Source organism: Myotis yumanensis, unplaced genomic scaffold (genome assembly GCF_028538775.1).
Source record: "Myotis yumanensis isolate MYYU_CA2020_CCGP unplaced genomic scaffold, mMyoYum1.0.hap1 SCAF_5, whole genome shotgun sequence".
In the NCBI taxonomy this organism is placed as follows: domain Eukaryota; kingdom Metazoa; phylum Chordata; class Mammalia; order Chiroptera; family Vespertilionidae; genus Myotis; species Myotis yumanensis.
In genome coordinates this window covers 61,788,171-61,800,854 of record NW_027223756.1, presented here as the reverse complement: position 1 = coordinate 61,800,854, position 12,684 = coordinate 61,788,171, and the positions used below count along the sequence as shown (strand labels likewise).

At 34.7% G+C, this 12,684-nt stretch overlaps 1 protein-coding gene across 9 annotated transcripts in view; it reads right to left on the bottom strand.

The window, feature by feature from the left end:
• FSTL5 (follistatin like 5) overlaps positions 1 to 12,684 on the bottom strand; it is a 725,468-nt gene that overhangs the window by 44,944 nt on the left and 667,840 nt on the right. For all 9 annotated transcript variants that reach the window (XM_070415376.1, XM_070415375.1, XM_070415378.1 and 6 more), the window contains 2 exons: positions 10,302 to 10,451; positions 4,340 to 4,447 (listed from right to left, as the gene is read on the bottom strand). In XM_070415376.1, coding sequence (XP_070271477.1) covers positions 4,340 to 4,447; positions 10,302 to 10,451 — 258 coding nt within the window. The remainder of the gene's footprint in view (positions 1 to 4,339; positions 4,448 to 10,301; positions 10,452 to 12,684) is intronic.

Sequence of the window (12,684 nt, the reverse complement as noted above, 5' to 3'; positions counted from 1 at the left end):
TAGCTCAGTTATGTTATAGTTAAAAAAACACATAACAGGAAACAGAGCTTTAAGTCTTAGTGGCTTAGAGGATAAAGATTTTGTTCCACACATGTTATGTTCCCTGGGGAATCTGGCAGGATATCTACTGTTTTCTCTGTGTTCCACACTGAAGGTGCAGCTGACTACCTCAAATGTTTCCATCCACAGCAGCTCTCATTTGCCAGGACCAGTCATATGGCTCCACTTAAACAAAAGGAGCTCAGCATGTGCCCGAAGGAGAGAGAACCAAAGTGTTGATAACAACCTTAAAGACACTATATCTGTTTTGTTTTTTTTTTATTTGTCTTTTTAATATATTTTTTATTATTGATTTCAGAAAGGAAAGGAGAGGTAGAAAGAGACAGAAACATGAATGATGAGAGAGAATTATTGATGGACTGCCGCCTGCATGCCCCAAATAGGGGGTCTAGCCCACAAGGGCATGTGCCCTGACTGGGAATCGGATTGTGACTTCCTGGTTCATAAGTCAACGCTCAACTACTGAGCAACACCAGCAAGTCTATATCTGTGTGTTTTATTTTTTTTAATGAATATCGGTGAGAAAGTTGGCACTGGGATTGTAGCCATTCATAATAATGTCTGCAAGACTTTAATAAAGGTGAACAGAGTAATAGAGAAGAACTCCCCAATTTTTTTCTCTTTTGATTATATAGTGTATAACTCAAAATGCATGTACTTGTATTTGAAATTAATAATACTTAGACTGAAGCAATAATAATATTTACTGAGAGCTTGCTGTATGTCAATATGTGTTCTAAGTAGTTTCCAGGCATCAAGAATTTAATATTCCTACAATACTAAAATATGGGTAATGCATCCCAACCTTCCCAAAATTACTGATGCAAAAATATTTCACGCCACCGAAGGCATATTAACTGAGCATCACTTATGTGCTTGGCATAGTCCTGGCTGTAAAAAACACCAGGCCACTTCCCTAGCTCCCCGCTATCTGGACTTTGTTCCCTGATGGCTCTGGATCCTTCTCACTGCTGGAATTGAGCAGGGCGTGATGGATGGCCAAATTCGGGACTGAGACGACTAAATGCGAGGATGCACAGATTGATCGGATGCACATTAATCAATATGCCCCATCTTTCAGCAACCCCTGGCTCATTCCTAATGGCATCCTGCCATTGGTCTCTCTACGTGTGATGCCTTCCACAGACCCAGAGCCTCCACCTCCCAATGTCACCCCATCTGGCCGTGGCCTACTTTCTGACCAATAGCACCTCTAAGGACTTTATTCCAAGTTGTTTTTTGGAGGTATTTTCTTCTCCAATTGTTTTGCATTTGAAAAGATATTACAGAGAAATTGTAAAACTGTGCAGATGACAGACTCAGGATTTTTAGGGCAGCATTTCTTAAATTTTTATCAGGCATGATGTCTTAAAAAAATAACTCTGATAAATCTTTGAGAACTCACTTAAGAACACTAATTGAAAAAATCATTGTTTTGCATACCTAAAATTACAGTACATGGGCTTTTATTTAATAATTGTAAATAACACAGAAGTAATAGATTCTGCTTTCATAATGGGCAAAGATTTATAGATTTACTAATAATCAAAAGGAAAACAAAGAAGAAGGGATGTAAGCAGGGCTTTCTGGTCCTTAATAAAATGTTTTTGCTCCTTCAAGGGTCAGTGGGCACCATTGAAAGATACACAGCATTAAGGCCAACAAGTTGCCTACTAGCTTTTACATCCTAGCATCAATGTCTCTTTCCAGCCTAACCTTTCAGCATGTGGCATAGACACTCTAGCAAAAGTGAGAGCGTGCTCATGTTTTTGATCTGGCGAATTCCATTTCTCCAAAGGAAAAGTGTCCCCATTTTCAAACAAATCTTAGAACCCATTTTCTTTGGGGATGTTTCCTGATAAACCTGTACTGTTGAGAGACAATTATCTATGAATATTTGACATTTTTGCAGAGTCAGGTCTTTCTGAGCAAAGGGCAGTGGCAAACTTTGTTAAAGGATGATGTCAGCAAAAGTGCCTGGGATGCTAGAGATGGTGTTTTTGCTCCTGAGATATTTAGAGACTTACGGCCTTTGAACCAATTCTTGCCGCTCCCTCCCAGGACAAGATTTGTATATATTTCTGAGTAATAATCTCTGTCTCTCACAGGAGAGGATGGGCTGAGGGCAGCAGCCTAAAAAAACGTAGGGACACATATCTTCAGGGTCCTTTCCTGTAGTACAACTGTGCTGCACTTGCAGGGTAACATTGGTCTTCTCCACATCACCCGATGGGGGTTGGGGCTGGAGAATAGCTGCTAACATGCTCCCTGGGTAAGAAATGGTTCATTCTCTGATCTACAGACCCTGCGTTTTCTTTCTTTCTATCTATCTTTCTATCTATCTAATTATCTATCTATCTATCTATCTATCTATCTATCTATCTACCTATCTATCATCTATCTATCATCTATCACCCACCATCTACATACATATAGATGTGTGTACACACACAAACTTTATGTAAATAAATTTTCTTGTATATACTATTTTAAGAATATTTCTCACTTCCTAAATTTTATTTCATATTTTCAAGTGTGCCAGAAAACATTTTAAAAATTCACTAAATCTTATTAGCATAATTCCCTCTCTCCTTTTTTTTTTATTCAGAGAAAAAGAATCCATTTTGAGAAGGCTGGATAATGTGTGGAAAGTTACTAAACACTTATAAAAAGACTTTTCCCCGTTTTCTGTATGTTATTAAAGATGTTTGCCTAAAGTTATTTTTAAATCATACCTATTCTATTTATCTTGTCAAGATTATATTTAAATACAAACTCTCAAATAATTAGAGCCTATGAGCATATTGTGGCAGATCATCCAAACAGTGGTCCACAGTGAAGATTGTGCTCTTTCCATCAAGAGACTGGCTACTACTCCATCCCTTTGAATCTAGGCAGGCCATGTAACTTTCTTCCATCAACAGGCTGAATGAAGTTACTTAAATAAATCCTGGAGCCCAGATTTTAACTGGCCTGGCGACTTCCAGTATCTTGTAACCTGGAATCACTATGCTGTGAAGGTGTCAGTCCAATGGATGAGCAGGCACATATAAGAGACACAAGACACCCAGCTAAGTACTACCACCACAGGCAGAGGTAGGAGTGAGGCCATTTTGGACCTGCCAGCTGTTATTAACAAATGATTTCAGCATTTCAGTGAGTCCTGAGCTCCCTGTCTTGCCCGCAGAAACACCCAGACTTCCAAGCCACAGAATTTGTGAGTGGTAGGTCATCCTTGAATTTTGTTGAAAATCTCAAGTTTTGAAGTGTTTTGATTTGCAGCAATAGATAACTGAAATACTGTATCATATTTTAGATGCTTCACATGACACATATTCCTAGTGAGATATAAAATAAACCATTAACTCTGATAGTTGCATTAAAATATTTCATTTCAATAAATATGCTCTTTGTAAGTTAAATATTGTAATACAGAAAATATTCAAAAACATTAGCAGTATTGGTACTGACCATTAATTAAAAATGACATTGCATTCAATAGATTTACTGAAAACTGGCCAGAGATTAATGACTTAAGACTTTGTAAGAAGAGACATGTACAAGGTGGTGCTCTAATCACAAGGTGGTTTAGAAATAGAAAATTTGCAGTTTCAGGGCCAAACATTCTTTACCTTTTTCTCTCTTTTTCTATTTAAACTTAAAAATCCAAAAATCTAAAGACTGTGCCAAAGAGTCATTGTCAAATGTATGCTATATTTTTTTTTGCATCTGTCAAGTTCTCATATAAGCAACTTCAAGACAGAAGCAAGTTCCACACAAATGACACCACATTAATTCCCAATTAGAAATGAGCCCGTGCTCACATAACAAAATACTAGCTGTTTGGAGAAAAGTGGAGATCTGCTTTGAGACTTTGTCTACCTCTCCTGGTCTCTGTTTCATGTACCCCACCCATAGGTCCTGTTTTGAAAAGAGAAACTGAAATTAAAAAAAAATTCTCATGAAATTTGCAGGGAGGCAGGAAACTGTTGAAAGGTAAATTTCAACTTGTTTTTTTCCTAGCAGTATCATTTTTGTCATCATAGGCTATGCTTGTAGCATATACATCCAACCTTTGATAAATATGTCCTATAATACTTTCCAATAAAAAAATGCTGAGAAATCAACTTTCTTTTACCTTTTTCTGTGCAGATCTAGATGTGATTAAAGTACAGTCCTCAGGTGGAAGAATATAATTGTTAAGTGGTTATAAATACCTGATGAGATAGCTAAAGGTTTAACGGTCATTATTTGATCAAATATAGTGAAATGGACTTACCTGAAGTGTTGGAGAAGTCTTTTCCAAGGTACCCCAGCTTAGCACCCAGACCTGATCATGGGATCTGTCATAGTGTAATTTAACTGGGACAGGGTCTGTGCTTACTGCCTGCAATAAATAGGAGTTGAAAAAAGAATGTTTACACACTGAAACATTAGTTAAAAACTAGGCCAGAAATTATGGAAGAATTCAAGAGTTTAGATGTCAAATTAAAAATGTATGTTGCTAATTACCTAATTTTCTAAACTCTTACTTGATTAATTTGGAAATGTGATACTTTACTCAAACATGTTTTTATGCCATTTTATAAAGTCTTATGTTCACTCATTACCTATGCAAATTGTATGTCATGGAGAAGCTATTTAAAAAACTCAAGATATAAGTGATTAACATGTGCATTTTAATCAGGTGTTGAACACAGGTGAGAACTAAGTTTATATACTATTAGGTTTTTTCCATCCCAACATTGACCATCTATAATGCTAAGACACTAATAATATGAGATGTGGTTGTAACTCTAGTAACAGATTCCCTAATTTATTTTCCTTAATGAGAGATCTAAAATCACAGAAACAAGGAGAAGCAATTTTTTGTACCATACATGATATGGTAAATGTGTTTTTCTGCTAATATTTATAATATTTAGCATTAACTTAAAATAAAACTTCCAGAAAATAAATTGCTTCCAGGCAGTTATTTCACTCACTTTAATTTTAAGCTATTTATATTACAAGCTAAGCCTTTTTCAAAGTAATTTGCTGTAGTAGTTGCATAGATAAATTTTATAACACAAAACAAATTGTATTCAATAAAACAGCTTTTATTCAATATTGAAAGTATTTCTTTCCAAAGCTCTGTTGAATATCCTTAGAGAATTTCCTAAGTCCTAGTTCATAACTTAATCCTTTCCTCAGTGGGTTTAGTTGAAGGTAAACTACCTTTGTGGTTGAACATATGGAGATTCACATTTTAACTAGCATGTTGGCAATTTAGTCTTACTAAAGTATTTTTTTTTTTCTAAAATCTTGCCCTGTGTTTTATCTCTGTTTTTGGATTACTGAAGTAATTATTAGACTTCTGAAAAGACCTGTTTAAGTATTTCTGTATCAATGTCCTCATCCCTTTCTTTCTTGCTAATAGAATATGGTATTGTTTTGGTATTAGATGGGCAGCAATGCTCTCAGGGAAGATGAGCACCAGAGATTTAGGGACAATGACTAATTTCATTGCCCTTTGACAAATACAAAGTTTCCCAGCCTCTCCAAGGGTTAGGGGTGGTTACATGGCATATTTTAGTTTATATATTATAAAATTACTAGAGGCCCAGTGCACGACATCAATGCACTGGGGGGAGGAGGGGTCCTTCAGCCCGAAGTGCGTCCTCTCGCAGTCTAGGACCCCTTGGGGGATGTCCACCTGCTGGCTTAGGCCCACTTAGCACTGCTGTGGAAGGCGGGAGAGGCTCCTGCCACCGCCACTGCACTCACCAGCCACAAGCCTAGCTTCTGACTAGATGTGCAGCTCAAAATGAAGGAAAGTACACCTAATGTATTTTATTGGAAAATGTTTAAGTCTTGGGAAAAATCAGTTTACAAGTTTTCAAGTGTGCAGATATAACACATTTTACAGAAGGGACATTTATATGGTTTTCATCAACAAAATAATATAACAATGATGAAATTATTCCCAAACAACCTTCTCCAGATTAATCTTGTCATAACATAATTTTCAGGAAAACACACACACACACACACACACACACACACACACCAAACAGATATTTTCCTACTTACATCATCCACTTTTGAAAGGAATAAATTACATATGTTGGATTTTACAAAATGTCTGCTAGTATATTCTGGAAATTACTCTAAATGATCAGTAAATTTAAACCATTCGCTAGTAAAAAAAGAAAGGTGCTATTTTTGACACTTTTTAAAATAATTTCCTTTCCACAATTAAACCTGTAAATCTCTGTGTAATGAAATAGTTACAATATTTCTCCACATTTTATGAAAAGGATTGTAAATATGCTATTATATTTGACTGCCCTCTCCCTCCCATATCTCACAACCTCAGGAAACACAATTACACCTGCCTTCCAAATACTGACCTCTTTCTGGCTCCTCCTCTGCTACCACCATGCACAGAGCCTCTATCATCTCTAACCTCACCACATGATTTTTACCTTCTAACTTTATACTCATCAACTTTATCAACAGATTTATCAGAGTGATTTTATTTTGAGGGGTAAGCATTAGACAGATCATAACACTAATCTGTCCACAACACTACAAAGTGTTCTCATGTCCCTCAGAGTAAACCCTAAAATTCCTTATAATAACTCCCTGACCTGCCACTCCCCAATCTTCTTGCTCAAACACCCTCACCTACTATTCTTCCCTTGATGTCTGCAATCCACCAACCATTTATACCAAGAATGATATTAGTTAAAAGACAATGTTCAAGAATATGAATATGAACATTTTATATATGCTCATCTTTCACTTCAAAATTAACCTCATAGAATGCTCATTTATACTTAGTATAAATTTGCATTTATTTACTAATATTATTTTGCCAGAAAAATTGTTTTCAAACTTTGCCTTGAGAAGCCTATAGAAGATAAGATTTATTTGAAGCAGGTGATTTTAATCCTCACCAAAATAGAACAAAGATCAGTTTTGACCTATTGAGTAATCCTGTAAGACTTTTTTAAATAAAAGTTTCTGATATCATAAGTTGGAAATTTCTCTTCCATATCACAAACACTATAATTTTGTACACATAGTAGACTATGGTTGGCCTAGTGATATTCAGATAATTAAGCCATAATCCATCATCCAAAAAATTATTGATTTATTCAACATTTTCACAAAGATCTTTCAAATAATTTAATTAATTTTGTTATAATTAATTAATAGTAGTGATCTACATGTTTCAGGTTCCAGAGTCTGTATTTCTTAATCATTCATGTAAGTACCATTTTCAGAGTAATATATTATAATGAATTAATTTCTTATCTTATTGCTTTGTAAAAATATGTTCAACATATGCTATATAATGTAATATTTTTATTTGTTGCAGCTTTATAAATATATTGATATAAATTTTTTTTTACTATTTTAAAACATTGTTTAAGGGTGCAATTTACTTACACTATCAGGGTTTTTCTTTACTTTGTTGATTTGACCTGTAAACCTTAACTCCCTCAAAATCCCAATATACCTATAGGTATACAAATTCATCAATATTTCCTGAGGGGATATGACAAATACAAAAAATTTTAAAAGCATGCTATACTGGTTACAGAGCAGTTGTATCAGCTTCTAGAAAGATGGCTTATATTGTGAGGGTGAAATTCTGGGAATAGCAACAGAGAAAGATATACAGACTTGGGGTTTAATCTTGACATGAAGGAACAGTGTGGCACAGCTTGTTTATCAGTCTGACAAGGAGAGTACCAGCTGGCTAATTAAGTGAACCTAATTTAAACTAATGATGTAGATTCTCAGGATAATGTGCTAATGGCTAGAGGAGACTGCTGATGACACTTAAGAATACTCCCGAGGTGCTACAATAAGCCACTGCTGCATCCAAGCAGAACCTAATTTTGCTCCATGGAAGACAAAATGGGGTCAGTTGTTTATTAGTTAATCGTTTATAGAGCAAAACATCACCTGTATAACATTCTTACAAAAATTTTCTATAAGAAGAAAAGCAAGAGCCATTTGATGTTTAAAGCAATACCAAGGGTGTAGATTCTTTTTAAAAAGTGTGACCTTTTATTTTAAAGCTGCAGGTAGAAATAATACGGAAACAATAATACTGGAAACAAATATACCCTAATGGTAATAATTTATCATGAAGTTTGTATAATCTTATGTTGTTAAGAAACTATTTTTTTATTTTAATAATAAAGTCTAACAATGCTGTTTAATTTTTTAAATGTTTAGTCCTAAAATGTTTATTTAATACCAATCCACACGGTCAATATATGCAAAAGAAAAAGTCAGAAATGTGATTTCCTAGATAAGGTCAGTATGAAACACTAGAGACTTACTTTAATCTGACTGACAAAGAAAGCCTGAAAGATTAAATTTAAATAGATATAAGGTTATATTTCTCTTTTTTTCCCCAATAATAAGGCACTCTGATTTTGGACTTCACTGTTGGGAGATGATTAAAGTTTGATTATAAATAATATTGTTAGTTGCCTCTATATAATATACTCAGATTAAAATAAATAAATAACCAGGTATAGCACATAATCAGAAAGTCTAATTTAATTTGGATACAAAAAAAGTGGTCAGATTAAGAAAGGATGCTTTATTTTTATAAAATCAACTTTGTACTTTGAAGTTGACTATAACCATGGATATAGATAAAGCTTTATATCACAAAGTTTTTCAAATGTAGTTTTTTTAAGTAGTTAGAAATATTTCTATATTACTTGAATTATTAACTTGTAAAACAGAGGGTTCAATATCTAAATCCATAAAATCTACCCCTTACATGTTTTTAAATTAGAAAAAGATTTGAGAAATTAGAAACTATGAGATGAATTATTTTTAAGTATAATAATATTTAAGATATTCATTATTTACCTTTAAGCATGTACTTTTGGGAACTAAAATTTACATACTCTATGGTAATGTTAAGACAAATATAATGATGCAATATTTTACCCAGCAGGTAGTAGACTTTTGGAACTCATTATCTAAAGACTTCCACATACTGAAATTATACATGGTTGCAAAAAATAGAATTTAGACAAATTAAAGAAGAAACTTTTAATTTTGAAAAAAGATAATCTAATAACTGATATATGTCTAAAATTTTAGGTTGATAATTATAGTCAACAATAGGCCTCAAGAAGTAGGGTCGCTGCCCAGCTGGTGTGGCTCTGTGATTGAGCATCAACCTATGAACAAGGAGGTCAAGGTTTGATTCCAGGTCAGGACACATGCATAGGTTGCAGCTTGATCCCCAGGAGGGGACATGCAGGAGGCAGCCAATCAATGATTCTCTCTCATCATTGATGTTTCTATCTCTCTATCTCTTCCTCTCCCTTTCCCTTCCTCTCTGAAATCAATAAAAATATATTTAAAAAATAATTAGTGTCTCTATCACAAAAAATACTAGATTGAATATACCTAGTATAGAAATTTTTATTTTACAAACCAAGGTAATTTCTCAATTTCTATAGAATAGATTGTTGCAGAATTGTCCAAATCATTCTGTTGCTACTTCCCTCTTTTCCAAAGAGGTCTTCAGTAGTCCCGTAATTCAAAACCTTTCCTTTTCATTGGTAGAAGTAATATTCAACATGATCATAAAACTCTCCAGAGCTTGTGTGAGCAACCCCATGACATACCACTATCGCTGCCTTACTATTCCAAAAATTAAGTTCCCACATTTTTCCTACAATGGGGGTGTATCTGATATGTTAGTGATATTTGTCTCTGTCATTGACCTATGTACATATTAGTACTTTTCTTTTTACTACTTAGTAATTAATACCTATTAAGTTACTATTATCTAGTAAAGCCTTTCATTATCTCAGCCTTTGTTAAGAATCAAATGAGAATGATATAATACTGCTTCTGGGATGATAAGTAGTAATGCCTTAATTGACCTCTGATTGGGACTCTCCTTGCTCTAGGCAGAATAAGCAACTCTGGGGATGATTTTTGTGAAACTAGTCATTTTAGTATTATTATGTATTCACAGAGTCACATTTTTAAAAACAAAAGACATTTAAATTATTTCTTTAATTCATTAGGCTCAAGGAGCAAAAAGAGAGGAGTGCGAGCAGAAAAGGCTTATATTTTCCATTTATCCAAGTAATGAAACTAGTTATAACTGACAATCAAATGTCAAAGCACATGTTACCTGGCAAAGGCTATTAAGCTAAAGTAAATACATTTAGTCACTTTCAAAAAGTAGGAGTCATTCTTACCTGAACAACCTTTTGGGACTGAACATCAACAATTAGGACTCTGTCCAAGGTTGGCTGTGCAACATAAATGAACTTGTCTTTGACATTAACCGCCGAGGCCCACACACATTTCTGAACTTCATCTCCTTCAGCTTTGGGACAGACTTCATCCTATAATTTGTCAAATAGAAAAATAAAATTAGTATCTTAAAATATAACATGGGCATGGCCATATTCCGTATAAAATTAATTGCTGCTTTACTACTTTCAGCATGGAAAGCTAAATATAAAATTAATAAATATGAATATAGAAAGAGATAAATTAATCACAACTGTATATAGTACATATTTAAGTTCATTAAGTATTTATAGAAATAAATGTGAATGTGAGGTAGTTATTCAGAATGGTTACTTAATTTTTCAATTTGGCATCCATGTCAAATTTTACAATGTCCTTTAATCATCCCAAGCCTTTTTATTCTACTTTTTTACGCTAGAACTGCCTTCTGGTTGAATATTGCATAGTTTGGGCTGGATGGCCATAAATGAGTCAAAAAAATACCTTCTATTTCTTCCTTTCCTGCACTTTGTCAATAAGTGAATGTTGAAAGCATATGTCAGCCTTTGTGAACCACACTGGCAGACACATCACAAGTATAAGAAATGTCACTTAGCTCATTATTTTTTTCAGATTTTTCTTTTATTCAGTGGACTATTGGTTCTATAATTCTCTCAATTTATTTATAGTTAGAAAAACCACTAAAAAGAGATTTGTTGACCAGCACATATAGTATGTGTATAATGATACTTATTTATGTAATGATGATATAATGATCAATACTGATTTATGTACTTTACTTGTTTTATGATATAGGTCTGATCATTGATTACTGATATCTAATTTACTGATTTGTGTACTCCAGCTGGTAACTCTTAAGCTAAATTAGAATATTCTCTTCTTTAATTCAAACAAAAACATAAATTTTTTATCAGAATTTCCATTCACCATTTGTATTTAATAATCATGAAATAAAATCAACAGTTTTCCTTAGCTACACCACTAAATGTATCTTTTAATTTAAAGGTAATACTTACAGCAGATAAACCACATTTGGCATTTAACGATTAAAATGAACACTTCAACTATGTAACCCTTCTCAGGAAGCACAGCCATAATAGGTGGTCTACCTGTTTGCATAGCATTTGGAAAATAATGTCAAAACCACAGCACTCCGGAATGAGAAGCTCAGTGGTTTTCAGGTGTCATTAGGGGGGAACTGGAGTGTCTACTAATTTCTAAGAACCAGTCCAGAGGCTGTCAGGTTCAGCCAGAACACCAGGAACATGCAGTGGTAATGTCTAAACAGCACAGGCTATACCAGGCTCCCAGGACATAAGAATCAAAACAAAACAAAACAAAACAAAACACCAGCCCAGCTGCCGTGGTGGTTCGGTGGTTGAGCATTGACCTATGAACCAGGAGATCACAGTTTTGTTCAGGGTCAGGGCACATGCCAGGGTTGCAGGCTCCATCCCCAGTGTGGGGTGTGCAGGAGGCTGCCGACCAATGATTCTCTCTCATCATTAATGTTTCTATCTCTCTCTCCCTCTCCCTCCTCTATGAAATCAAGTAAACACACACACAAAAAACCAAAACAAACAAACTAACAAAACAACCACCCTGAAAACTAAACGCCTGATGTATGCTTCTGGTCGTTTTGGAGGTATCACATTACTTCATTTCATGGACTGTACCATGATCATTCTATGATGACTACCTGCAGGGTCATCCTGAGTAATGTCCATGGCACCCTTAAGCAGGCAGCACAAACCTGAAGGCAGAAATCTGCCCTCAGCACATGCCCAGAAATAGAGGAAAGTATTGTACTTTCATTCATCAATTTACTGAATCGTTATTTTCCCTCAGAAATATGTTAAAAATTCATTGATAAGAACCTATTTTGTGATAATCAAGCACTATACAAAATATGTACTGGGAGGCATGAAGAGGCGAGAAAAAAGTGGGACCTAAAGTTGATGAAAGGCTCAGCATATAGGGAAATTGTTTACAAATCCTTTGCTGTTGTGTAAAAGCCACCAATGAAACCTGCCAAAACCACAGAAAGTGTGAGTGGCCTGACAGGTAACTGTCAGCCAAACAACTGCAGAACCAGGAGCAATTTCCACCCCTATGTTTGCTATAAAACTATTCAACAGTAAAATAAATGACTCTGCTGGGAATTATTTCTATTTGTGTGCTGTCCCCACAGGATGTCCCTGACCAGACTCACAATCATTTTTACAAAACCATTAAAAGTTTCCAGACAGTCAGCCTGAATTTTCTTTGCTTCCCTTTATGACATTATTTCTGATTATAGTCTATTAGGTCCCATTTTGCAATAGC